The sequence below is a fragment of the Durio zibethinus genome, chromosome 2 (genome assembly GCF_047325235.1).
Source record: "Durio zibethinus cultivar Kanyao isolate XHJ-2024 chromosome 2, ASM4732523v1, whole genome shotgun sequence".
Lineage (NCBI taxonomy): Eukaryota > Viridiplantae > Streptophyta > Magnoliopsida > Malvales > Malvaceae > Durio > Durio zibethinus.
The window spans coordinates 37,124,833-37,151,836 of NC_143163.1; the positions used below are offsets into that span (position 1 = coordinate 37,124,833).

At 32.5% G+C, this 27,004-nt stretch overlaps 5 protein-coding genes and 3 non-coding genes across 13 annotated transcripts; 7 read left to right on the forward strand and 1 right to left on the reverse strand.

Moving 5' to 3' along the window:
* The first annotated feature begins 68 nt into the window (after positions 1–68).
* On the forward strand, positions 69–6,247 carry LOC111318156 (vacuolar fusion protein CCZ1 homolog B-like). 6 transcript variants are annotated; one of them, XM_022920838.2, is made up of 11 exons: positions 69–203; positions 299–507; positions 615–708; positions 970–1,153; positions 1,252–1,290; positions 1,400–1,509; positions 2,504–2,599; positions 2,788–3,249; positions 3,956–4,111; positions 5,256–5,485; positions 5,889–6,247. In XM_022920838.2, exons 2-11 carry the CDS (start codon positions 326–328, stop codon positions 5,917–5,919), a joined length of 1,584 nt encoding a protein of 527 aa, XP_022776573.1. In that variant the 5' UTR covers positions 69–203; positions 299–325; the 3' UTR covers positions 5,920–6,247. The 6 variants fall into 6 exon arrangements, with proteins under 6 accessions (XP_022776573.1, XP_022776576.1, XP_022776575.1 ...); XM_022920839.2 differs by having other exon boundaries at positions 82–203; positions 313–507; XM_022920841.2 differs by lacking the exon at positions 2,504–2,599.
* A 629-nt stretch (positions 6,248–6,876) lies between these two features.
* LOC111317553 (uncharacterized) lies at positions 6,877–8,967 on the forward strand. The gene is made up of 6 exons (XM_022919986.2): positions 6,877–6,993; positions 7,999–8,056; positions 8,177–8,195; positions 8,294–8,371; positions 8,468–8,572; positions 8,667–8,967. The coding sequence occupies exons 2-6, from the start codon at positions 8,052–8,054 to the stop codon at positions 8,781–8,783; spliced, it is 324 nt and encodes a 107-aa protein (XP_022775721.1). The 5' UTR covers positions 6,877–6,993; positions 7,999–8,051; the 3' UTR covers positions 8,784–8,967.
* LOC149520186 (small nucleolar RNA Z159/U59) lies at positions 7,112–7,202 on the forward strand. The gene has a single exon (XR_016335290.1). It is a non-coding gene; the product is annotated as a small nucleolar RNA Z159/U59 (small nucleolar RNA).
* On the forward strand, positions 7,277–7,359 carry LOC149520187 (small nucleolar RNA Z159/U59). The gene has a single exon (XR_016335291.1). It is a non-coding gene; the product is annotated as a small nucleolar RNA Z159/U59 (small nucleolar RNA).
* Positions 7,510–7,595, forward strand: LOC149520188 (small nucleolar RNA Z159/U59). The gene has a single exon (XR_016335298.1). It is a non-coding gene; the product is annotated as a small nucleolar RNA Z159/U59 (small nucleolar RNA).
* A 6,729-nt stretch (positions 8,968–15,696) lies between the features above and the next one.
* LOC111317554 (vacuolar iron transporter 1-like) lies at positions 15,697–17,325 on the forward strand. Its single transcript, XM_022919987.2, has 4 exons — positions 15,697–16,246; positions 16,379–16,464; positions 16,607–16,721; positions 16,915–17,325. The coding sequence occupies exons 1-4, from the start codon at positions 15,915–15,917 to the stop codon at positions 17,210–17,212; spliced, it is 831 nt and encodes a 276-aa protein (XP_022775722.2). The 5' UTR covers positions 15,697–15,914; the 3' UTR covers positions 17,213–17,325.
* A 1,038-nt stretch (positions 17,326–18,363) lies between these two features.
* LOC111318159 (vacuolar iron transporter 1-like) lies at positions 18,364–21,312 on the forward strand. The gene is made up of 4 exons (XM_022920844.2): positions 18,364–18,691; positions 18,837–18,922; positions 19,003–19,117; positions 20,861–21,312. Exons 1-4 carry the CDS (start codon positions 18,444–18,446, stop codon positions 21,156–21,158), a joined length of 747 nt encoding a protein of 248 aa, XP_022776579.1. The 5' UTR covers positions 18,364–18,443; the 3' UTR covers positions 21,159–21,312.
* Positions 21,313–22,287: 975 nt separating this feature from the next.
* LOC111318158 (heat stress transcription factor A-8-like) lies at positions 22,288–26,529 on the reverse strand. The gene is made up of 2 exons (XM_022920843.2): positions 26,120–26,529; positions 22,288–23,584 (listed from the first exon to the last, which is right to left on the reverse strand). The coding sequence occupies exons 1-2, from the start codon at positions 26,336–26,338 to the stop codon at positions 22,595–22,597; spliced, it is 1,209 nt and encodes a 402-aa protein (XP_022776578.2). The 5' UTR covers positions 26,339–26,529; the 3' UTR covers positions 22,288–22,594.
* Between the last annotated feature and the right edge of the window lie 475 nt (positions 26,530–27,004).

The following is a 27,004-nucleotide window of genomic DNA, read 5'->3' on the forward strand; positions in this document are numbered from 1 at the left end:
ATTATTTATTTTAGGAAATAGCTAAAAAAAGTCCAAACTCTAATTGGGCCCATATGTTTTCTTTTTTATTTTATTTAATTTTTATAATTTACTGTTCCTTCTTTCACCTGCCATTCAAAATTCATTTCCAAACCAAAAAGTCTACTCGCTCAATATCTTTGGTTACCGATGATCTGAGTAGCTACATCACCACGTTTTACGAAGTAAGTCATCCTTGCATTTGTCTGTCTCTTTACCTTAATTTTTCAATAGCTTTTTGCATTCAAAATTTTTGCGTTTCTCTATTAATTTCATTTAGGTCCGTTGAACCAGTACAAAAAATTTTATGGGTTTGGCCTCTGTTGGCACTGCTAGTGAAGGCATGCAACTCTGTATGTTTGATTTGAGAAGGGGCCAGAATGAAGGACAAGAACTTGACAAAATTTTATTCTTCTTTCCTGCTGATTTGCCCTTTTCGACTCAACTCTCCGTGATTGGGCTCAGCGAAGGTCTTATTACATTCACGCGGTCAGTACTCAGTAGCTACTTCCTTGATCGAACATATGCAAATCGAATTAGAACAAGGTTTCTTTAGTTTAGCTAGTTCTTTTAGAAATAGTTTTAATTTTCTGCAGAATTTTCTCTCCGGAGGCGGCTTGTGAGGTTATAGAAGCAGAGAGACATTCTCATGTGTTTTACGAGGCCGAGCCAGATATCTGGATGGTTATGGTATGCATTTGGCTGTGACTTTCTTGCATGAAATATTTTTCTATGTCTATTTGCTTCTGAATGACAATTTTATGCGTAGATGTAGATACCCTTTGTCAATAGACTGTCTTGAAATCATTTTAATGTTGTTTCCAAGTATTGCCTTATTTACGAGCGATTTGGTGGGAAAAGAGAAAAGTTTAATATCTTGGTCAATTTGTAGAATTTTGGTCCCTTGATGTTAGTATAGGTTAGTCTGATATCTGCTATACTTTGTTGTAGATAGTGGAAAAAAGTAAGGAGTCGGAAGCCATATGGCGGATTGATGCATTAAGAGAGGTTCTTAAGGAAATTCACGCTCTTTTCATGATGTTTCATGGATCTATAAGAGCATTGCTTGACAAAGAACCTGGTGGGGAACTAACTCGTGCTCATTTATACCCTTTCATCATGGATTATCTAAGAGGTAAGATGAAATTTTATGCCGGCTTAAAATTTGTGCTAATTTTATTTGTTCCTTTGTCTTTGTTTCAAAATATTTCATTGTAAGTCACTAATTGTCAGCATGTCAAAAGCGGTCTCCCTTGGATGAGTGCTGCTGGGGTAATGATGAAGTTGCTGTATCAAATGGCATTCACTGGATTTGTGCTTCCAAGTTTTGCTGAAGTTGCTATATCTCATGCCTTATGTATAACTTTTATGTTTGAGGCAGATTTTCTGGTTGGGAAGAAACTCCAGTTGCCATCATTCCGAGACTGTCTAAAGGAACGAAGGACTGTACAGATGCTAACTGTAGGACGGGAGGCTGCAATTGAAGTTCAGGTTTGTGTTAAGAGTTGTATTCAGTAGCCAAAATTCATTCATATTTTATCAGATAAGTGGGTTAAGTTCCCAGTTTTGATAAAGAAACTTAAATTTTGGTAGTCTCAGGTTATGTTCCCCGTGTAACTAAATTCTCTAGTGACTGGATTGTATAATGTCAAATTGATAATTTCTATGTTTGAATGATTCTGTTGTTCTCACTATTCTTTTCATAATCATATATAGTTTGAATTTGAGTTCTAGTGCCGTTATTTCTCCGAATCAATTGTACCATCAAACCATTTTTTCCGCCATAGGTGTAAAAATTTTCCCATTTATTCTTTCCACCAAAGATCTCTAACTATATAATTAGAGCAAAGTGACACTATATATGTGAGTGTAATTATTTCTGTAATCATCAAGATATTTTTCGCATTTCAGTTGGCAAGTTATCACAATCAAGCCCATCTGTAAGATCCAGAGTCATGAATCTTCTCTATAACACACTTTTCAATATCATGTTGTCTTATTTCCTTCTAAGTCTATATATAAAGTATAGGATTTTCTTAGGAAACTAGTAAAAGGAGTTTAATATAGCACTAGATGCCTCTGTTTGCTTTGCTTTCTTAATTTACAAGAATAAAAGATATAGCATTAATGGGTGAAATGAATTGCACAATTTTTTGATGGTTGATCTCGTAAGTAATGGTTTAATTCTTCCAAAAATGAGTTTGGATTATCCTATTTGACCTTTCATTCCAGGTGCCAGAGTTGGCAACATTGTGTTGTTGCTTTTTTTGTTCTACTTCAATTTTCAGCCTGTTTTTAAACTTAAACTGAATCATTTTAAAACCTGGAGATTAGAAGCTTATTGAATCAATCGTTGCTTGATTAAAACTTTATTTATCTCTCTACCGTAAGCATATAAGACTGATAGCAAAATATGTAACTTAAAATGGCAGTTGTGCAATTGTTATTTCTTTATAGTTTTAATGATTCCGTCTTGTTTTGGCAGACACTTGTCAGAATACTAGAATCTTGTGCTGGCAATGCACAGTGCTCGTCACTCATGTTATTTCAAGACCTGCTTGTGTCGACAACACTTTCTCTTGTATGGTCTGATCTTCATAGCTTATGTAGCAGTTTTCTAATTTTTGTTAGATGCCTCACCTTTTATGCTAATGTGGCATCAATATTCAATAGCTAAATAACTTTTCCTTGTCAAAATTCTGATGGGAACTATTTCTGTTAGGCATTTTTAATATAAAAAGCTAATGCTTCTAATGATCTTGTTTTCAGGAGGATACCATAAACTTATTCACATATGCTGTTTTAAGGCTAACCCCAAATGCTCTATCCTCTGGAGCAAGTTCCTGGTCCTATTTACACAAAGGAAATTCTTCATCATCACGTGTTGGCACTGGATCTACCTTGGCCCACTCTGGATCTGTTTCGGACCAATTTTATGGCTCACACGACACCTCTCCTGCTGGAGATAATAGATATAATATCACAAGGCCTTTGCAGCATGACAAGTGGTTCAAAGGGAAGGATGGTTTTCTTATCACTGATATTTTGGGTGTGGATGTTGGTAGCTTGAATGTTACCACTCCAACAGTTTGGCTACAGCAGAAGGAGGAGAGGATGTATCTATGTGCTTATCAGTACAAGAGCCTTACATTGATCCTTCTTATTCCTCTTTCTTCCATACCTAATGGGGAGCAAGGTGTTTCAATTGTGAAACGACAATTTCTTGAAAATGTTAGTTCCTACATTTGCTATATATCATACTTACCATCAGTATTTCCATTTATCACCGGTTCATTTCAATATTTTTCTATTAGTTTCACAAATTCTATGCAGTTTTCTCTGTCCACATTGTCTTACAGCATGTGTAATTCATTTGTTTCTTATATAGTTATCTTTCTGCTTTTCTAGTGCCACTGCTGATCATTCAAAATCTTGCTTTTGTATCTCAGAGCCTTTTCCATACTGTATAGCCCTTCGCCTTAGTGGTTTCTGCTTGTTTAGATTGCCAGATCTGAAATGGCTATGTTTATCTATTTGTCTAAACCAATGGCACTAGTTTGAAATTGATATTAGAATTATTTTTCTTTCTTTCCAAACCTGTTTACCTAAATTTTCTTTCCAATTCATTCATTTTGTTGCACTCAAAGTTTTGGCATCCATTTTTTTCCAATTTATACTTAGTGTGAACAAGAATTGCTGATATAAACATTTGAAAAACCTTTTGTGTTCTTGATAGGTAAAATCATATCATAAATGACACTTTTTTGGACATTTGAAATGCACAAATAAATATGATGTAAGCATCATAGCAGTTCCTAACAGACAAGGATCCTTAGTTATTAGGTACACTGTAAATACACCAAGTTGAGAAATTATATGTTTCCATAATCAGTTTGGCTGACCACCTATTTTATCTTGCTTTTGCTAAATTCTCTAGGCATCACTAAAGATTTTGAAAGTTGAAGAAAAGTTGTCTAAGGGATGGGGTGGAGAGAATGCTTATCACGTCAGTGGGTATCGCTACTTGTTAGTGGATGGTAACAGAGACATATCCAGAGCTTCACCCCCTGCAAAGGTTACAACACTAACAAAGGTAAAATACATTGCTGGTGTTTCGCAAGGTTGCAACAAATTGTTTGCTTTAAAAATAAAAAAAAATGGATGTTTATGATCATTTCAGTGATAGAAATTTTGCCAAAGAAAAGGTGTTAGCATTTGATGTGACTTAGAACTAGGTGATAATCAACTTAAATTTCACTTTTAATATGATGAAGAACAATATTGTAGATAGGGGAGCATGGATGAGTTGAGAAATGCTAATCTTGATTCATTAGAGGTTGGTGTTGCATCTTTTTGGTCATGTAAATATTGTAAGCTATATCTTTCTCAATTATCATCATCAAGAAATATGTCTGCCTCGAGGGACGAATCACTGGATGTTCAAATATTTTGTGCATGAAAATTATGAATTTGGAACTTCATTGATTGTTTTGTTGGCTGACTAGGTGCCTTGTTTATTACATTTTCTTGGCAACCTGTTTTAAAGCAAGGATCATAACCATTTATGGAGAGATCAGAGATATGTCTGCATCCTTCAACCATTAAATTCTGTGGCTCAAGATTGACATAGATTTTTGTGAAGCCTAAATTTTTTCTAATGCCGAAGGCTTACAATGTCAAATTTCTAGGTTAGTGGAACATATTTAGACAACCTTCTTATGAGGATCTTAAAGTTGGATCGGTTATCATTTTTGCTATTTTGTTATGTTGCTTCCTATGGGCAATGGGGTTTTATGTTGCTTCCTACAGACTGCAGGGATTTAGGAGTGGTCCTGATAGAATTAAATTGAATTTTATTGCTGTCCTGAAAAAGATTAAAGTGCCCAGAGATCTAGTGACCAAAGTAGTAAGCATAGTTTTACTCTTTTTTGGCTAGTTCATAGTATTAGAATTTAAGATTGATTTTGACGATAAATTCTGCCCCTAGATAGCCTTTGCAGTTGTTCTATTTATTGTCTCCTAAAGCTGATTCAGGTCAAATTTGATTTGTGTTTGTCAATCAAATTTTGGCCCTGAGAATAGAATATATAAGTTACTGCCAATTGTGCTTTCCGATGTTATCTAGAAAGTAGATGCTTCCCTCCCTCAAACCTTGTTGCAATCCACCAAGTTATCAAGATAAATTTTAAAGCCTTTGATGGTTCATAAATTTTTTTTTTTTTGTTCTTATAATGCAGGAATCTTTACTTGCCTTAAATAGGCTTAGAGAAGAAGTAGATTCAGAAAAGAGTCGAGCAAAATGGGATAATCCAGGTCGTGACAAGGATTTGGAAGTGTGCATTAGAGCGAAAAATAATGCTTGGATCATTGCCCGCATTACTGGAGGGAAGGAGCTTTATATGGTTTTAGAAAAAGCTAATGAAACGCTCCTCTATGCATCTGATGCTATTGAGAAATTCAGTAACAGGTAGTGTGGATTTTTGCTGTGATTCTACAATTTTTTTTCTACAAGATTGTTGTTATCACTTTGCTAAATATATTCCTATCTATTAGTACTTATTCCTCATACTTTAACTTTCTTACTGCATAAGAAAATCCTTAAATATTTCGAGCATCTAGTCATTTATGGATGTATGCAGTTTTCATTAGTGATTTCTATTAAACTATATTTTTAGTTAAATAGTTATAATGATTTATTAGTGAGCAAATCTCTGTCCTGAGCTACTTGTTTTCTATTGCTCAAAACCGTTGTCCATACTACTTAAAAATGCATTTTTTTTTCCTGAGCATCGGATTTTATGATATGCTATTTGTGGTATTTCATATCTTCTGAAGGCAAATTCATCATTATGTTTCTATGAATCTTGCAGATACTGCAGTGGAGCATTTTCTTTGGACTAGTGAAAATTTCAGAGGAATCAGCATCGTACTAACGTAACAATAAAGAGGTGCTGGTGGACAAAAGCTTCTTTTACTTGTTTCGCTGACCCCAGCAGATATGAAGTTTCCTTCACCACAAATTTTTGTGGAATGGAATACAATAGTAAAGCCAATGTTCTATCAGTCGATGTAAAAATGTTGATTTATTTATTTATTTTGCTCTTGTTCCTTCATATTGTTCTTTAGACTTCAACTTCTAATGAACTGTTATTTTTTATTCTGTACAAGACATGAGCATCGAGCTAGTGAATCCATGGAAACAGAAGAGCTGAATATTTTTATCTTTTCATATAGATGTTTTGTTACTTCCAAGAGTATGCTGTAGTGTTTCTGTGATATTTGTCAACCTAGTTCCCGACAGACTTTTGTTCTCATTTATAGCGTATGTTCGTCTGTATGTGTGTTTGGTTGGTTGAATGAAAATACTTCATTACTCTAAAGCTACAGTAGATGTATCTACTAAGATTATGCGAAGTGAAAAAGGATATTTCAGTTCTTCACTTATTTATATAAATGCTTGTGTCATGTAGCTACGCCTCCATTTGGGAGCGCGGTGGGATTAATCATAAACCATTTTTTTTTTATGCCGTGTGAATATTTTTATCACATTCGGAAATCTAATATAATATGTTAATTTTATAAATAAAATAATAAAAAATGCACTTTATCATGCTTTAATTTCTTATTTAAAGAATGAAATTCATTTTTTTCTCAAATAATAAATTGAATAAGACGATAAAAAAACTCATAAACTTTGGTTCGGTTTTTTAATTTTGTTTCTAATTCTAATGAACTCCCAAAGCCTGAGTTGTTAATCAACCAATGGGCTTAGGCCCATAAGCTAAACAACCATAGCCCAAAAGCCATAACCCTAATTCAATTGGGCTAAACAAAAAAAATAAGTTCAATGCCGATAGCAAAAACCCTAATTTAAAAAGAAACTAGGGTTTTCTTTTTGGTCTTCGGAGTCTTTATAAAACGCCTCTCCATTCTGCTTCTACTCGAATCAGATCTCATCGGTGTAGCGCCAATCAGGTGAATCTCGTTTCTCTTACTTTCTCATAGTTTATCTTAGCTAGTTTTTCGATATTTTTCTACTTCCTGCTAGAATTTTTAGGGTTTCCAATTTTCCAATCATAACAAAAAAAAAAAAGTCTCTGATGATGATTGAAATTTAAAAACTTTCGTTCTTCTGAGACACAAATCGATGCGGAATTCCATATGGAGACCTGAGCTGAAGAGACATTGTAGTTTTTCCGCTATTTAATTTCAAATTTATACTTGCTTTATTTTTTTATTGATTGCTTTTGTAATGTTTGCCTCTGAGGATGTTAAAATTAAAACTTCGTTCTTCCGAGAAAGTCCATGCGGAAAATTTTTGGAGACCTGAGCTGAAGAGGCTTCATTTTCATCCTTACCCTAAAACTTTTAGCTTAAATGTATTTGTTGTACAATAAGTTTTAGGCCATGAATTTGTTTGGCATTTTACTTGTTACTATCAAGTATAACTTGTAATTGACCTTTTCGGAGTAGGCATTGAAGGTCTTCTGTCACTCTGATGATGTTTACTATGAAAACTTTCGTTCTCCTGAGCTAAAAAAATGCTGAATTGTTATGGAGACCTGAGCTGAAGGGTTTCAGAAGATTTACTTTGCTGATGTGTATTGTAATTACCCTGTTTCTGTATGAAAATCGAGTAAAAAGAACAACTGAAGTAGCATCATATATAGATTTAAGTTAATTGGTTAAATTATATGAAAAGCTAGATTCTGCATAGGTTTTCACCCATAAAACTTTGTTTTTGTTTCATTGGGCTATTTACAATGGAGCTATAATAATACCATTTCCATTTGGGCAATTTTTACGGTGCTTGTATAGTTATGCATTTTCATATTTTACGAGTGTTTCAATCAGTTTAGTATTCATTTGGTATGTAGGCATATAAAATTGTTCTAGTCCCCCATGCTGGTTCCATTCTCAAGGGTACAAGAGTTTCTTGATTTTTTTGTGTTCTAACAGTGTTTTACTTGATTTTTGCAGATCTTGCTTTTGGTTTTACTTGGGGATAGTACTGGTTACTTCTGTCGTTGAAAATGAGGTACTAATTGGTTAATCCTCTTTCTCTCCTTTAGCTCTGTTTCTTTAGTAGCTTTATTCTGTTGATTTTCATTTACAATATACTAACCCTCCCTTTTATTTGCTTCTTCTCTTTTTTCAGTCGGCCAATGGAAGAAGATGTAAGTTATCTTAAATGCCATTTTTGTCGTTTATATGTTTTTGCATAAAATGTATATGTTTGCTTATGCTTATTTCTTGTTTGTTTATCTGCCTGCAGACGGTAAAGAATGAGGAAGAGGAATTTAACACCGGACCACTGTCCGTTCTGATGATGAGTGTTAAAAATAACACTCAGGTAGTGTGCCCATCATTTGATTCCCTAGCAATTGCTCATCTGCATGTTAAAGAGAATGTGCTTATGTTGAACTGAATTTGATTTTTATGAAAACAGGTTCTCATCAACTGCCGTAACAATAAAAAACTTTTAGGCCGAGTGAGAGCCTTTGATCGACACTGCAACATGGTTCTGGAAAATGTCAGGGAGATGTGGACTGAGGTTTGTCTTTTTATTTTCCTTTTGTATGCCTCCATCCTATGAATCTTCTTTACAGTTGAATAAAAAGGTAAAATTGTTTCTCCCATTGATATAGGTACCAAAGACTGGGAAAGGGAAGAAAAAGGCACTTCCAGTTAACAAGGACAGATTCATCAGCAAGATGTTCCTTAGGGGAGATTCTGTTATAATTGTTCTTAGAAATCCTAAGTAAATGTGGTATATTAGGTTCTGGGGTTTTGGGCTTTACCCTTCTAGTTTCTGTATTGTCCTTATCCCCACCCCCATTTGCTATTTCAACCAACAACACTGCTTTGAGTTACTGAATCTACTGTGGAGTATTTGTGTGGTTGTAAATGACTGATTCTAGTAAACTTGACAGAAGTTTTCTTGTGACATTTTGTGTTAGCTCCAGTTATTTTAAGACGTATGAATGAGCAGCGACAGCGAGAGATGATTTATGAAACGTTGGTCACATCTGCTAATACATCAATGTGATATTTGTTGAAATGGCTGAGATATTACATTTAAGATTTTTAAAGTTTTAACTATTTCATTGAATATTTTATTATTTAAATGATTAGATAAAGACATATTATATATGTAGCATAATATAGAACAAATATCAATTTTAAAATTATTTTCTCAATATTTAAATATTAATAATTGAATTTATCAAAAATATATATTAATTTTATTCAGATTAATCATATTATTGTTGATTACTTTTTTAATTTATTCAGCATCTTTTCAATAAGATTACCATTCAATCAATTTCAAGAGCTTTTTTTATTGATTATTATCTCCTAAAAAGATCAATCAATGAATTTATTTGTATTTGCTGGTGTGTTTTCTTTCTTATATATTGATTTATTTATTTAAGAAATTAAAAAGATCATTGACTTTAATTAACCTAAAATTGCATTTATTATTATTTTTTTAACAAATCAAAACAGAAAAAGGGAAGAAAAAAGAAAAAACAGAGTCAAAACAAATTTGAGTGGGAGTAGGGTTTATTGAGGCTTATGAACTTTTTCAAGCCTACCAAACAACAACATATGGCTTTTAATCATAGTGCGTAGATCAACAGTATAGCTGGATTCAACACACACAGTATATGAACTGAAGTCCACTACTCGGATTAAACTACATGCTTCCAACATCAAACGCCACGTTCCTCCTTTTGTCGATGGTTTTTATTACAACTTTATCTTACTTCATTGCTTTCGTAACTTGACAATAAAGAATGCATAGCAAAATTTTTTGTAAAAGCAGCCAAAAAGTTAGACTTTTTTTCCTTGACAATGTTAGAGTATTCAACTATGCGATTCACAACAAGTAAACCGTAAGGGAGGGTATTTTTAAGTTTAAAAGATATAATTGTTATTTTTTTATTAGAGATTATTAATAGATAATCAAAAATACTTTTAATTTTTGATTGAATCAATGTGTCAGGTCAATCTAAATTCACGAGATTACATTAATTCGATTATTTCAGTGGATTACTCATTAGATCCCTTAGATGTTGACTTAACTTTTCATGACTAAGTGATTAACGTCCAATTCAGCTTGGCTTATCATGTTATTCTGATCCTAAGTTGATTTTGGCCAACTTAAGCAGCTTAAAACCCTTCACCTTACATGTATAAATAGCACATTTTAAGTACTATTTGAATCATTGAGCTTTCTTGCACTCTAAATTCCCATTCCTATATATTTTTTTGATCGACTTAAGTAGTAGAACACAAACATTGAGATCACTCTTAATTTTTATCTTTAATTGCTATTTTTCTTTTTCTTCTGATTTTAAAATTTTACATGTAAGAAACTGCTTTGTGCAAACATAAACATTTATAAAATGTGGATGAATCAATATTTAAATAATAAAAAATAGCAACTTTATACGACTTCATTGTTTTGTAACTTGACAATAAAGAATGCAGAGTGAAATTCTTTGAAAAAACAGCCAAAAAAATTAGATTTTTTTTCCTTGAGAATGTTAAGAGTATTTAACTATGCTATTTGCAAATAGTAAATTGTGGGAGGGTATTTTTAGGTTTAAAAGATAAAATAATTATTTTTTATTAGAGACTGTTAATAGATAATCAAAAGTATTTTTGATTTTTGATTGAACTGACGTGTCAGGCCAATCTGAATTCACAAGACTACATTAATTCGACCATCTCAACGGTCTACTCATTAGACCCCCTAGATGCTGACCTATCCTTCCATAATTGGATGTTTAACATCCAATTCAGCTTGGCATACCTCAAAACCCCTCACCTTACATGTATATATAGCACATTTTCAAGTACTAATTGAATCATCTTGCTTTCTTACACTTCCTTACATTCCCATTCCTATATACTTTTTTGACCGATTTAAGTATTAGAACATAAACATTTAAATCACTTTCAATTTTTATCTTTAATTACTATTTTTCTCTTTCTTTTGATTTCAAAATCTTATGCGTAAAAAACAACTCGATACAAACATTAACATTCATAAAATGTGGATGAATCAATATTTACATAATCAAAAATAGCAACTCTATCTAACTTCATTGCTTTCGTAACTTGACAATAAAAAATGCATAATGAGATTCTTTGAAAAAATAGCCAAAAAAATTAGTCTTTTTTTCCTTGAGAATGTTAGAGTATTCAACTATGTTATTTGCTAAAAGTAAACTATGGGAAGGAATTTTTAGATTTAAAAGATATAATGATTTTTTTATTAAAAACTATTAATAAATAATCAAAAATATTTTAGATTTTTGATTGAATCGATGTGTCAAGTCGACTTAAATTCACGAGACTATGTTAACTCGACCAACTCACCGGTCTACTCATTAGACCCCCTAAATGCCAACCTATCCTCTCATGACTTGGTGGTTAATGTCTAATTCAGCTTGGGTTACCAAGTTATTCTGATCCTAAGGTTGACATAGGGTAACTTAAGCGACTCAAAATCCCTCATCTTACATGTGTAAATAGCACATTTCAAGCACCATTTAAATCATCTTACTTTCTTACACTTTCTTACATTCTCATTCCTATATATTTTTTTGACCGACTTAAATATTAAAACACAAATATTAAAATCACTCTTAACTTTTATCTTTAACTATTATTTATCTCTTTTTTTTATTTTATAATTTTATGTGTAAGAAACAGTTCCGTACAAACATAAACATTCATAAAATGTGGATGAATCAATATTTAAATAATAAAAAATAGCAATTTTATTTGACTTCATTGCTTTCATAACTTGACAATAAAGAATGCATTGTAAAATTCTTTGAAAAAGCAGCCAAAAAAATTGGACTTTTTTTCCTTGAAAATGTTAGAGTATTTTACTATGCTATTCGTAAAAAGTAAACTGTTGGGAGATATTTTTAAGTTTGAATATAATAATTATTTTTTTATTTGTGATTGTTAATAAATATTCAAAAGTATTTTTTATTTTTGATCAAATCGACATATCAGATTAATTTGAATTCACAAAATTACATGAGTTGGATCACCTTATCAATCTATTCATTAGACCCCTTAAATGTTGAGCTATCCTCCCATGATTGAGTAGTTAACGTCTAACTCAACTAGTACATTTCAGATACTATTTGAACCATCTTGTTTTCTGACATTTTTCTACATTCTCCTTCTTATATATTTTTTTGATTAATTTAAGTATCAGCGTATAAACATTGGAATTACTCCCAACTTTTATTTTTAACTGTTTTTTTTTTTCTTTCTTTTGATTTCAGAATTTTACACCTAAGAAATAACTTGGTACAAATATAAACATTCATAAAATGTGGATGAATCAATATTTAAATAATCAAAAATAGCAACTCTTGTTGTCTTTTTTACGGCTGCATTTCTTGACAAAGATATTCGCTCCCTTTTCATTCATTCGTTGAATCATTCTCTAGACTACCATCTTTTCGTACCAAATAATAATAATAACAATAACTTAAATGGGTTTTGAAATTAAATTCAAATATATGGAGATGAGAATCATTGATGATGGATGCCAAAAAAAAAAAAAAAAATAGAAAGGAAAAAGCAAAGCAAGAACCCGTGCTTATCCTTTACCCAAAAATGTCAGGGCTTGTTGCTCAACAGTGCAATGACATATGGAACAGTTCATAGCATAGAATTATAATGCAGAATAATATTCTACTCTTACTTTTGCTCTGTATTTCCTTTTTTATTTCTTTCCCTCCTCCTTTAATGGCTGCGTCTGCTTGCCACAATAATGAAAAACAAAAGAAATCCTCTCCTATGACATTATCATCATCTGCTGACAAGAAAAAGAAAGTTCGATATTTTGTTATCAATGTTCCTAACTTCTGAATGATTAACATTTGAGATTTCCATTTGAAGGTTTTCGTTTGAATCTTAAAATGAAAATGATGAAATTTATGCTAGGAGGAGATTGCTTTTGGTTATACTATTATCTAGCATGATTAGATCATATTTACCAATAAAATATTTTAATTTCCATCAAATATCATTTGGCAGGGTAGACAAATTTAAATTAGATTTTAATATTTTTTTAACTCTTTTCTCTTTTGAATTGTTTGGTATTAAACAGATGTGATATATACTCATAGAAAGATTAATAAACCCTAATTACTCTCAATAATCAATGGTATATACATATGTACACATGCATATCTAATAACTGATTTTTTTCTCACATCAATATTTTAATCAAATAAAAAAAATCATCTTATGTCATATAGCATTATCTGTTAGTTAACATATATCTATATAGACACTTGTTAAGATTGATTAAAATTTCATTTTAAGAAATGTTTTTTTTTTTTAAAATTTTATGCACTATTCTCATCAAATTTAAGCACAAACAATTTATTAATTAAAAGACTTTTTTATAAATCATATCATCTTAACTGATAATCTTTAACATTTCTTCATAAAATTATATTTTCAAGAAAGCCTAAATAAATTGGAAATATACATTTCATTTAAGTCAATGTGAAGTAGAAAACAGGTAAGAAGACCAAAAGCTAGAGGATTTTTTTTTTTAACTAATCAGAAGGAACCCACATGGGCAGTTTGTATGAGGCAAGGAACAAGTAGGCAATAGGCATGATGGCCAGTAGTGGGTGGTCATGTTGGAAAGTTTGATTTGATATCATTCTTCCACTGCTAAAAAGTTAAAAAAGCAACACTAGTTCTTTTCCATTTTTTTTCTTTTTCTTTTTCCATTTTGGGTTTCAAAAAGATCTTTTGTTAACAATACTTTATATGATGAAATGTAATACAATGAATGAGAAAGTGGTCAAATTGCATCTACCCAAACCAAACCCCCCTTGTTTAACAGCTTATGACAATTAGATGTGATAAAAATTGATCCGATTCGAAAAGCTAATTCGAATAATCTAAACTCAAAGTTCATTGGATTAATACAAAACCATTCATTATGAAAATTAATTAGACAAACTTGATCTTCTCGTACTATTATAGACTAAATAAATCACTCATCACATGCATCAATGAAACTCACTACTATTAGTACTATGATAAATCGATGATGCTGAAATTACATAACAATTAGGGGAATTACGTTTAGTAGTTAAACTAATGGTTGCACAAGAGCACTACTAGTAATTAATCTGAATTTTAGATGAAAAATAATAAAAAAAAAATCTTCGCAATTGAATCTTCATTGTAATCATTACAGATGAATTCTCACAAGATTGAATCTCAACCTTGGGAGAATCCATTTCTTTAGAAAAGTGATAAATCATTTAAGGTAAGCGTCGTGTTCGTTTAAGGAGTAATTATTTTCAATTTGATAAACAGTTATATTTCCTTTATTGACTTAACCCAAAGCATAGTTAGTGGAAAGTTTATAGTTCCATATATCCTGAAATGATCAAACCCTGGATCCTATCATACTTGATAAGTGTTCATATCATGTCCCACTTACCCTAACCATGGAAAATAAATTGTTTCCCATATAATTTATCTCCTAGCAAAAAAAATAATTTATCATCAATTATTTTAATAGTTTTATTTTTTATATATTAAAAGAAGTTTGAGAATTGAAAAAATATTTCAACTATTAAAATTTAAAATTTAAATTTGTTCAATATATTTTTTAAAAGTGATTTAATGATTCATTTTAGATTAAAACTTAAATATCTTATTTTTAAATATTCTAACTTACAATTTGATAAACAAAATTGTAGCGTCAGCCCTGTAGCATGCCCGTAAAGGCTATCATGTGAATTATTCTGTACAAAGGCCTGTGCTACGCACACGCCTTGGATCTTTGCCCCTACTTTAAAGCATCAAAATCTTCCAATTTTGTCGTATCTGCACGAGTCTTGTGTCGGCCACACGCTCTTTTTTCAATTTAACTAATCATGATTATATATTACCTAAAGATTCTAAATCTCAAGTTCATTCAACTTTTGAACCATAGTCATTATAACACAGCTTTTGATCTTTCCAATTCCTTGGCCGGTATATCATAGAAAAATTATTAGATTCAAACTAATTTATCAAAAAAAAAATGTTACAAGTGGGTTTCCAAGGAATATATCTCAATGCTAGTAGTTAAAATTTAGGGATAAATTATAAATTCATTGTATTTACATAAATAATTCAAATTTACAATTAATATTTTAAGTTTTTAATTGGTAAAATTGATTATACAGGATCAATTGAATGAATGAGAGACATTCATTCAAAGCTAATTTTTATATTCATAAGTCCGTATATATTTAATTATCAAGTAATTAAAAAAAATCGATGATTCGATTTTTCATCACAAAACGAGCTCCCATCGTTGAAGAGGGACTCGCCTAACTACTCTCATTACCGTTCCATTAAATTATCATAATACAAAAGATCAATTGATCTCCAACTTGCATAACTCATATTCACCTAGGTAATTTTTTTTAACTTTCATATAAATTTATCATCAATTGTCAATAATTTCGATTATGTCATCACTTTTTCTCTTTTTATATGTAAGATAAGGAGGTCTAGATACAATATGAACTTTGAACCCTTCTTCTTTAAATTTTGCTTAGCACTCTTTATTGTTCAACTTCTTTCTTCCAAATTTTTTTAAATAATTGTTTGACTTGAGTATCAAAATACGTCTCGAAAAATTAACTTTGACACTCCTAATCATGCTTTCTTACCGTAGGTACAGATAATCCTCCACACACTTCCAAATCACCGTTCATCTGCCCAAACCCAAAAGACATTCAACATAGACCAATTTAAGTTATAGAAGCTTTTGAATTTATAATACGCAAAGGACCTGGCCAATACTTCAAAGGAACATCCTCTTTGCTATAAATATGCATAGCCTCAATACTCTTGACACACCAAGCCCTACAAGGAGAGAAAGAGCTCAATATTTAACATTCACTATGGCAGCAAAAGGTAATCAAGTTGATCCAGAGAAGTTGAAGTTGCTTTTGGAAGATCAAAAAGATAGTAATAAGCAAAGAGAGAAACACTTCAAGTCCAGCGAGACAGTCCGAGACATCGTTCTCGGCGTCTCCGATGGTCTTACCGTCCCTTTTGCACTTGCCGCTGGCTTGTCCAGCGCCAACGTGCCATCCTCTATTATTGTTGTTGCTGGTATTGCTGAAGTTGTAGCTGGTGCTATTTCCATGGGACTTGGCGGGTACATTTTTTTTTTCTCAACTCAATTAGGTTTTGCAAACAAACGTAAATAATAGGCTAACCCTTTTTTCCTGTAAATTTTTTTTGTCCCCCTAAAATTTTTCCTTGGCTCTTGCACATGAATGTTATCCAGATATCTTGCAGCAAAAAGTGAAGCAGAAGTGTACAACAGTGAACTGAAGCGAAAACATCAAGCAATCATTGACGATCCTGAGCTTGGTTAGTATAGACCATTTTTATTCTTTCTCTTTTTTTTTTTTCTTTTTTAATGATAATTTTCCTTTGATTATGAACTACTAATTAATGCCAATACAAAATTATAGACATGGTTTAACATTATTGTTATTTTCGAAATGCACAGAGGCTGCTACAACTGAAGAAATCCTATCGAAGTATGGGATAGAGCCGCATGAATCCGAACCAGTGGTGAAAGCACTGAGGAGGAACCCTCAACTTTGGGTTGATTTCATGATCAAGTAAACATATATTTTAACTATATATATATATATATATATATATGTTCTACATGTGATATCGGGTTACATAATGACCTCATTCCATAAATTTTACCCCTTTAACTCAAATTTTGAGTTCAAAACTATCATTCGAACATAAAAAATAAAAATAAAAAGAGTTAATGACTGATAAAAATGTCCAAATTAATTGCAGGTTTGAGCTGGGATTGGAAAAACCAGATCCACTGAGAGGACTAATAAGTGGGATAACAATTGCAACATCTTACATGGTGGGAGGATCGGTGCCACTGTTGCCATACTTGGTGTTTCCAGTTGCAAGTGACGCTTTGATTGCATCTATCGCCTTGACAATAATAGCATTAATGATTTTCGGGTTAGCTAAGGGCTACTTTACTGGCAGTAACCCATTCAAGAGTGCCATACAAACTGCCTTCGTTGGTGCCTTCGCTTCTGCAGCTGCCTACTACTTGGCTAAGCTTCTAAAACACTAATCATTAGCATAAGTCTACTCGATAATATTAATCTTTTCTCTTTTTAATTTGAGCTTGTAGTTGGCTTGTCTCTTAATTTGAGTAAAGTACTATATATAAGTTAATTACTTCGTTTGTAAGGTTTATATTCGGTTTTTGATACCAATTGGCTACTTCTATAAGTGATTGGTAAAAACAGATTAAAACATATGGCATATCGTGACAATGAAATAGGTAGTTTCCTCTTGTTTAAATTTTTAAATTTAAAAAAAAAAAAAAAACCCTCAGACCGAGTGTTAATGAAAACTCATATTTTTCGTTTTGATTAAAAAAAGAGAAGGATAATTTACTTAGTTAGATTGCGGATCCAATATTTAGACGAAAGTAGAGCTAATGCTATTTTTCCAAAGAGATCTAAAGTATCAAGTTTTAGCTACAATTAACATGAAAGTTTCCCTACCACTATCATCAACCATATAGGCAACAATACAATTTGGATTATTTTTGTACTCTAAAGTCTAACATTCACGTTATACATATGATGAAATTGTTTTGGACTTAATCCAAGACAGAAAATTAAATCACGTATTTTGCATTTAAAATTTTATTAATAGAAATATAGTTAAAGAAATTCAATTTCCATATATATATATATATATTATCTAATTAAGAAGAGGACCAAATTTGATAGTTTAAATTACATTAATAATCATATGCCAAAGGGGTGTTGGCTAGAAACATTTCATATACAATTTTTTTAATTAATAATTAGTTAATTATAACAAAAAATTATATAAGAATTTCTCATTTATGGTATGGGTTTTATATAATTTTTTAAAGAATTTACATATATAATATTAATTATAATTCATTAATTGTATTGCATAGATTGTAGCTGGATTGATTAGATGGACTGAACTTATTTTTCTCGCAATGAAATGTGAGTTCTATTAATTTGAGTCATTGACTGGTTTTAATTTTTGATTCATTTCATGTTATTCTCGTGGTTGGTATAATCCAAACAAAATTAAACACTGTGGGGGGAGAAAGGGGAAGTGAGAATCCTAGCTGTTCCTCACGTGTGGTCACAGTTTTGGAATTAGAATCCATTTACCAAAAAACACAAATGTTTTCCCATTTATTACAGCAAGACAACCTTCTTAATTAAAAAAATTCCTATTTCATTTCATCATTTGGATTTTGGCATCATTCCAATTAATTACCAAAATCCAAAACAGACATAGGATTTTCCATGGCCGGAGGAGAGAACAGCAAGGGAAACATTGAACCCGAGAAGCAAAGCCTTCTCAATCACCACAAGGAAAAGCACTTCACTGCTGGAGAGATCGTCCGAGACATCATCATCGGCGTATCCGATGGTTTAACTGTGCCCTTTGCTCTTGCCGCTGGATTGTCTGGTGCCAATGCCACCTCTTCCATTGTTCTCACTGCTGGCATCGCTGAGGTTGCCGCTGGCGCCATCTCCATGGGACTCGGCGGGTAACTATACTTAATTTTCATTGTTTTTATAGTCTGTTCGTTTTGTTTTGATATGTTCACCATTGGGTATTGTTTGGTTACTAAGAAACTGCAAGAAAAAAAGAAAAACGTGAACAAAGCTTAATGCTAATGACGTTGCTTGTAGGTATCTGGCGGCTAAAAGTGAAGCCGATCATTATGCGAGGGAGTTGAAAAGAGAGGAAGAAGAAATAACAAGTGTGCCTGATATCGGTAATCAAAGAATAATTGAATTTTGAGCCATTTGATTTTCTTTGTTTGATTCAAGAATGGGTTTGTTCCTGAAAATGCAGAGGCTGCGGAGGTGGCTGAAATACTGGCGGAGTATGGGATAGAGCCACATGAATATGTGCCCGTTGTGAATGCTCTCAGGAAAAGGCCTCAGGCTTGGCTTGATTTTATGATGAAGTAAGTTTATCATTATCATTCTCTCTCATTAATTTTTAGAGAAATTTTATAAATGTTTGACAACTAAAATTTGGGTTTGATAGATTTTTTCTTGGAACTGTTGTTGCTACTTGCTATCATTCTATGTTTTTTATAACACTAAGATATTAAATTATATAATTTTAAATATGATAAAAATAATTTTTAAAAATTTTACTAAAATAATATAATTTAAAATTATATATAAATTTAATAAAATTTAAATATATATTTCATATTTAAGGTATCAACGCAAAAACTTAACATAACAATTTTTATATTTTAGCTTGCTTAACACAAAATAAACACGACACAAGTATAAAAATAATAAACTCTACTCATAATATTCCATCCTTTTACAAGTATCTGTTATTTCTGTGAATGAACAGAGAAATAACAATACAAGGCTTGTATTTAAGCCCACCTGCTGATCTTCTCCAGAATCTGTTGGGTGACAGAGCAGGAGTTGCATTCCCCTCTCTTATTACTAAAAGATTAATCTTTCTCCTTTCTCTTTTTTATTCTTTATCTTAATTTCTTTTCTTCTCATGTGCCAAAAGGGAAAACAATACTAGGCTTGTTTGATAAAATGGAGTGGCTCCATTGTCACTCCCCAAAAGCAGAAATAAAAGCCAATTTTGCTTTTTGAATATTCGGATAAAAGCTGGTTTTGCTTTTCAAATGGAGACAAAGTACGTGTGGTCCACAGGTTGTGATAATAGCATGCAACTTGGGGGCTTATTATATATATATAGATATAAAATGTCTTCTTCTGGTTACGATGATTTCAACATTTTTCTTACAGATACATTCCCTCCAATTTTGCTTTTTGAATATTCGGAAAAAAGCTGGTTTTGCTTTTCAAATGGAGACAAAGTACGTGTGGTCTACAGGTTGGTGATAATAGCATGCAACTTGGGGGCTTATTTTATATGTATATATATATATATATATATATATATATATAAAATGTCTTCTTCTGGTTACGATGATTTCAACATTTTTCTTACAGATACATTCCCTCCTCATTCTTCAATGGATTTTTTTTTTAAATATTAAAAAATTCTTAAACTACTTTTTTAAGTAAATAAAGAAATTTAATAACTTTTTTATTATTTTAACTTTTTTTTGGAGCATTCTTCAATGGAATGGAATCATCAGAATTAACTATAGATTCATTTTCAGGGACACTTTTCAGATATTGGTCGAATCCAATCTTTGATTTTCTTTTGCTTAATCATTTTGAAACGTAAAGGTAGCTTGGTTTTCAGGATTTTTTTGCTTTTTAACATGTCATTGTAATTAGAGCTAAATTTAATATATGCATATATTGTAATAAGGTAGATATTTCCAAGCTTTGTCTGAACTTAATCATTTTCATATGGCAATTATAAGGCTCTCACAAAAATCAAATCTACATTGACAAACCGCTTAGCAATCAGACTAGTTTCATGTGGGTTAAATTTAATATTATTTTCATATATGGAATAATACTCTGTATGTTTGATTCAAATTTTGGAAGTACATTAAAACAATGGAGATAGATAAACTATCACTATTTTTTTTTCTTTTGGGGATGAACTGTCACCGTCTTTATCCTTCTTGCTAATCAAAGCCACTTTAACATTTACTCCATGGCCATTGCATGTGCAACTTGTGTTTAACTGATATGATCGTGACAAAATATATACAGGCCGTTATTGACAAATGCTGGGGTGAATGCAGGTTTGAATTGGGATTAGAGAAGCCAGATCCAAGAAGAGCGTTACAGAGCGCATTCACCATTGCTGTTGCTTACATATTGGGTGGATTGGTGCCACTCCTTCCGTACATGTTCATTCCAAAAGCTACGGATGCTGTGGCTGCATCAGTGGTTATAACCATAGCGGCTCTCCTTATCTTTGGCTATGCCAAAGGTTACTTCACTGGCAACAAACCCTTAAAAAGTGCTGTCCAAACTGCATTCATTGGTGCCATCGCGTCTGCTGCTGCTTTTGGCATGGCTAAGATTATCCATCCCTAGGTCCTACTACTAGTGTCTCAACTGGATAGTTATCTCCAGTTTGCAGATTTTATGCTTCATTCTTAAGGACAGAACATCTGGATTTTTTTTCATCTGTTTAATGTTGGTAATTAGATTAAATCTCACATGATCTTAACGTATTTTTCTCCTTTTATTCTTGCTTCTGTTAACTGTTAGTGCTCCTACAGACTACGTTAATAAATCATCGTTTTGACATGAAGCGAAACAAATTTATGAAAGAAAGATACGAGTATTAACACGATTACTCGACTCTTCTGATGGAGAAGTGAACCTCAGGAGATGAGAACCACCAAACATAGCTACCTGCTTTAGTCGGCTGATTCAAGTAAAGGAGAACTGCCGTTCTTTTGAATAGCAGTACAACACAATTCATGTTTTTATTCACTGTTTGAGCCCAAAACACTCTTGAAATATTTTATAGCCATCCATTTTAACTAGTGTATTTTTTAAATTTCCTTTATAATCTTCATTAGAAGCAACAGGAGCAATATCAAAGTCATTCGGCTTAGATTAGGAAAATTCAATGCATAAGTAGAAGATACACCTTTTGCATACTACAGGGGAATATCCTATCCATATTAAAGTGAATGAAAAAAAAAAGAAAGTTCTAAAAGTTAGGAATGTATTGCTGGTGCTGATAATCTCATCCAGACTCAAAATTTTGCAGATAGGACAAGCAAACTAAATGGTCCCAAATTGATAAGGACAAACAAACAAATGCACGCATGCACAGATGTGCAGAGAAACAGAGAGAATAGTCTCAGTACTAAGAACAACTGAATCGTGCTTGCGCATGCAAGTGTATGTTTGTACGTATATTTGTTTTGAGTGTTTGTGTGTGCACTCACGCCATGCGCTGAGATAATAATCATATCAAGAATTCATTCAATTAGGGTAAAATCAAGTGATAATCTCTATCAATAGCACTTTTCTTGTGCAACAGAATTATACTTAAAATACGGAAAGAGGGTAGCTAAGATCGAATAGTAGATAAATTACTAATTAGGCATCATAGAAGCATATTCTCATGCAAATACATAATTTCTTCATGATAAATACTGAGATTGTTTATGGATTATATCGATATGGGTTTGTAAACAATTGAGAATAGGAACCACAAATTTAAAATGATAACTTCATTCAAGGCAGTTTCCTTTGATAGCTACAGCTACTTGGCAAAAACAAACTTAAACTGCCATATCATCCTCCAATACTCACTAGATGTATTACAATTGTTAATTTTGCCAGGCAGCCCCTTTCATGATGATCGGGGTGCATGCATTCAGATATGGTGAAATGAAAAGAAGCAAAAAGATGTATTGGAAATTATATATATATTGCATATAGGTTAAGAAAGATCATTAATGTGAGGATAACAGGATATGCATTCTGCACAAAAATCTCCAACTACCTTTCTAAGGAATTCCATGTAGTTTAGTACTTTTGGAAGTCCAATGTCCCATTGGTTCTGTCAGAAGTTCCAAGTTCTGGGATTTCTCCAATTGTGATCCATTTAACAGTGGTTCAATCTCCAGGTTTTGTGATTTCCCCATATTTTGTAGTAAAAGTTCAAAACTACAAGATTTTTCCAAATGGGCTCCAGAACCTGTTACCTCCATTTCGATACCAGATTTGATGGGCCCTTCTTTATCTTGATTTCCATCGTCATTGTTCTCTGGAAAACCATCAGCTAAAAGAAGCTTTTCCCATTCACCATCATCATGTAATTCAGGTGGGATGAAAGTTGTATGACTTTCATCCATAAGCACTTTAACAAAATCAATATCCATCCAAAAATCTTTCATTCCATCTGAAGAATTATCAGATTCACGAGGATTTTCAGAATCTATCATTGGTGTGAGTACCGGCTTTGATGTTCCATCAATTGATGGCTGATACCTTACTATCATATGATCAGAAGCCACTGGTTCACCATCCTCTGCAACTTGTTCTAGCATATTGCTTGCTCCAGCCACGCGCAAATTATTTTCTTTTGGTTGAATCAGTTGGACCAAAAAGCCTGGGCTTTGCATGGCCATTATTAAGAATGACAACAACTGCTGCTGACTTTTCTCCATTCCTTGAAGACGATCCTTCAAGAGAAGTACCTTATTGTCTGCAGACTCCTGGTGCTGCCGAAGTTTAACCAACTCCTGCATAAGAGCATTTTTATCAGTCTTCAAATTCTCAACTTCTTTCCACAGCCCAATATTTTCATTGTTTGCACATGATCCAACAGAGTTCTCCAGATGTTGTGGTGGCTGCTGCTGCTGCTGCAGTGATTTACGCTGCTCAGATCCCTGGGAGTATTTCCGCCTAGCAATATTCTTCAGCGAGTCCTTTTGATCTCTGACAAATCCATCATTTGCAAATTCCCAACGATCTGAATCAATTTTTCTAAAACCCTGGAAAAACTTGAAGTGTTACCATTTACTTATATCTTCAATAATGGTTAATAGCGCAAATAGACCACCCATGCATACACACTCACCCAACAAACGTTTTCTAATGCCATACAGATATATTAACATGTACAACATGCACGAAAAAAGATGCTATAATTGCTTACCAAAATTGTACTGTTTGTGATAAGCAAATCTACCACAACTAATAAGATTTTCTGTTTATTACTCTATTAGTATAGTCTTTTTGGTTGACTGAAATGACAAGAGGTACAATAGGTTAACCACACCTCCAATTATTTAATGTCCAAGATAGCTCGCTTTTATTCTCAAATTGTACTGTATAGGCTTATGTGTCAGATACAAACTAAACTACCTGCTCTGTTTAGGCTCAGCATAAAACGTTTAAATTCAGCATTTTATGGCCTTGGAACTATTTGAAATGTCAAATTAATGCCCTGGTCAGTAAAATTCCACTCAAACAGTGCAACTATTTTGGATCCAGTTGTTTGAAAATTGCCCCAGTGGATGCCTGAACTAGTGAGAAACTTCTATTCCAATAGCAACTATTTTTGCAAATTATGTATGACAGAATAGATAGGTGTATATCAGGTATAAACTTTTAACGATAGGATTGTTGGCCACAGTTACCACAATTATAAGCTATAAATAAGGAGGTAATAAAGAAAACGGGCTAATCAACCAAGCTCAGCGTAAATGTTCAAACGTTTTCTTTAGTATTCTATATATGTACTAATGAAAAGGCACCCCAAGAAAGAATAAACAGTAGCATTCAGACTACAGTAGGCTATTGAAACTCATATCTTTAATACTTCATAGTGGTACAGATCTAAAGGGATCTTTTATCAATCAATAGAACATTCAACAACAATGAGAGAAACCAAAAGAAAAAAGAGGAAAGACCAAGACACTGTCAACAGAAATTCTAACAGAAAAAGGCCAAGAGTAGTTAAGCATTGTGCCTCTTTTCCCATCTGCAATAACGTATATATTCAAAATGGAAAAGGTAGATCAAACTTGCAGAAATACCTTATGACTACCTCCTAAATAAGCAAGAAGTAATAAATCACCGAAAAGGTGTGAGAACTTCACCGAATAAAACTAAAACAAACGAATGCCAAATAGAGTAGGAAAAAGAGAGGGTGATGACCGTCAAAAATAGCAGTCCAATAAATTTCAACAACTTTTCCAAAATATAATTGAAAGGGTATTAGACAACATTTAGATGTTGCTTATTCTTACAACTGTTGATAGTAACCATAAATGGCACTACATCTCCTACCACAAACAACACTTTTCACCCCACACACTTTTGATAGGAATGAAAGGGGTACAAAATTTAGTTACTGTTAACAGAAGCGTCTCTATCAGATTTGTGCTAGCATAAAATGATTACATTCATTTTCTTCGCATTAAAATTGCCCTAATAATACAAAATAATTAGTTATTTTCTTTTTTTTCCTTGTTTTTAAGTTAAAAACTATAGTAGTATCAACATAGAGAAATGCATACTTATGATTTTGCTTAATTACCATTTTTCTTAACATTATCACTCTACAAACTTGTGAAACTCAATTGGGGGGTGCATGCCCTTGGTGTATTCTTCCAAACACTTGGTCAAAAAAATTTAGAAAAAAAAAGGTAGAAAAATAATAAAAATGCATACAGGCAAGCACATTTAAATTCCCTTGACAGCTAACATTTACAAGCTCTTTTCCCTTTTGATCCTAAATTAGGCATACAATATCAGGATCCAAAGCAAATAACTCCCCCTTTCAGATACTTCTTTCTTTACTACCCTAATTTTCTCGCTACCATCAAGAAATTTTACACTGCAATTTCAATTGAACTGAGCCATCCCATGAAAATGGAAGGATCAATCTAGCAATGTTTAGTCATGCTATGTTTAGATCAACATTACGAATAAAGCAGGTAATGAAGTCAAGTAAACTATCAAATCAATACCATTTTTGCTCTTTCTAATTTGCAAAATTCAAACTGATACTGCCTTCACCATTACAGCATAATTGAGCAAAAGTTCACATTGAAATACTGCTAGTGCTAGCAAATACACCTTTCCCCATCTATGTTAGAAATTGAAAACAAGCCAAAAACCCCTACAAATTTACATTCAGAAATTTGAATCCCACTACGAATATAACATCCAAGCCTGCAACTTGAACACTACAACCAGTCTCTCACAAGCAAAAAACCAAACTCGAAACTAATAATAAAGCAATATTAACAATAAACCTAAGCAACAAAACAAAAACCCAATTGATAAAAATAATAAAATTTCCCGCATAAATATACCAAAGAATTACTTCAAAAAAAAAAAAAAGCAACAACAGTTTCACATAAAAAAAATGAAAACCCAATTCAACACTTCCAAAATCCAAACAATTCAACACTTCCAAAATCCAAACTAAATACACAAAAAAAAAAAAAAAAACACCCAACTTTAACATAATTTATAACAGAAATAGATACCCGTTAAAAGAAGAAGGGGAGACTCACATAAATATTGAGTTGCCTGATGAAAGAAGAGAAATTGCTGTGCTTGAAGTACTTAGGAAGCAAATGAACTGAAAACTCAGTCATATCCCAAATTACAAAACTATCACCATTTTGGCTCCATGAAATTATTGAATCTGTAGCCTTATCATCTACCATTTCATAGCATTTTTTTAGGAAAGGTGCTATTGACTGAGACCCATTTTCACTCGGTTTCACCATAACTGAATTTTGATAAGATAAAAAAAAAAGTATAGAATTTTGATCCTCAAAATAGAGTGAAATTTTTTATATATATTTAACAAAAGAAATGAAAAGGATAAGTTGGGAACTTTAAAATGGGCAAATTGTACGGTTGTTGATGGGAAGTCTGTCTTGGCTTTGCTTCAACCGTGTGAACTTTGGAATATGCCGAGGGAAAAACTTGTTCTTTTCATCTTTTGTATGTTTGAAGAGGCAAAGATATTTAGAGGGTGTCGTTTCGCCGTTGGTGTCTGTACAATTGGTCATTGTAGTACCAATCAGTGAATGCCAGGTGGAGGGTTCAGTAGCTTTTAGAGTTGTCTCTTTTGAAGCATTGGTTCCAAGCGAAATTACTTTGCAATGGGGTTTGCATCGCTTGAAGATTGTTTCTGATAATTTTGTCCTGCTTGCCTAGCGCTTGTGTTTGTTCGGGACCAGATCGCGAGAGATGTTTCTACGAAGAGCCCATACCATGATGTTTGAGATTGATTGTAATTGGATTTTCAAATAATCGGTTTAAGATTGTGATTGTTGATGTCTCAAGGAAGGTTGGACTTGGGCTTTTGCTTGGAGGAGTCACTTTGGACTTTAGTCGAATTCATCAAGACTTGCAAAACGCGAACACTATCTCATCTGAAGCTAGGC

Excerpts from the sequence above, each read along its gene's own strand:
- LOC111318156 (XM_022920838.2), top strand. The coding sequence starts at position 326 with ATGGGTTTGGCCTCTGTTGGCACTGCTAGTGAAGGCATGCAACTCTGT. Across the intron at positions 508-614 it reads GGTCTTATTACATTCACGCG|AATTTTCTCTCCGGAGGCGG; the intron begins GTCAGTACTCAG and ends AATTTTCTGCAG. Across the intron at positions 5,486-5,888 it reads ATTGAGAAATTCAGTAACAG|ATACTGCAGTGGAGCATTTT; the intron begins GTAGTGTGGATT and ends TGAATCTTGCAG.
- LOC111317553 (XM_022919986.2), top strand. Across the intron at positions 8,372-8,467 it reads GTGTTAAAAATAACACTCAG|GTTCTCATCAACTGCCGTAA; the intron begins GTAGTGTGCCCA and ends TTATGAAAACAG. Across the intron at positions 8,573-8,666 it reads TCAGGGAGATGTGGACTGAG|GTACCAAAGACTGGGAAAGG; the intron begins GTTTGTCTTTTT and ends CCATTGATATAG.
- LOC111317554 (XM_022919987.2), top strand. The coding sequence starts at position 15,915 with ATGCATAGCCTCAATACTCTTGACACACCAAGCCCTACAAGGAGAGAA. Across the intron at positions 16,465-16,606 it reads CATTGACGATCCTGAGCTTG|AGGCTGCTACAACTGAAGAA; the intron begins GTTAGTATAGAC and ends CGAAATGCACAG. Across the intron at positions 16,722-16,914 it reads TGGGTTGATTTCATGATCAA|GTTTGAGCTGGGATTGGAAA; the intron begins GTAAACATATAT and ends AATTAATTGCAG.
- LOC111318159 (XM_022920844.2), top strand. The coding sequence starts at position 18,444 with ATGGCCGGAGGAGAGAACAGCAAGGGAAACATTGAACCCGAGAAGCAA. Across the intron at positions 18,692-18,836 it reads ATCTCCATGGGACTCGGCGG|GTATCTGGCGGCTAAAAGTG; the intron begins GTAACTATACTT and ends CGTTGCTTGTAG. Across the intron at positions 18,923-19,002 it reads AACAAGTGTGCCTGATATCG|AGGCTGCGGAGGTGGCTGAA; the intron begins GTAATCAAAGAA and ends CTGAAAATGCAG.
- LOC111318158 (XM_022920843.2), bottom strand. The coding sequence starts at position 26,338 with ATGGTGAAACCGAGTGAAAATGGGTCTCAGTCAATAGCACCTTTCCTA. Across the intron at positions 23,585-26,119 it reads TCAGGCAACTCAATATTTAT|GGTTTTAGAAAAATTGATTC; the intron begins GTGAGTCTCCCC and ends AAGTTTTTCCAG.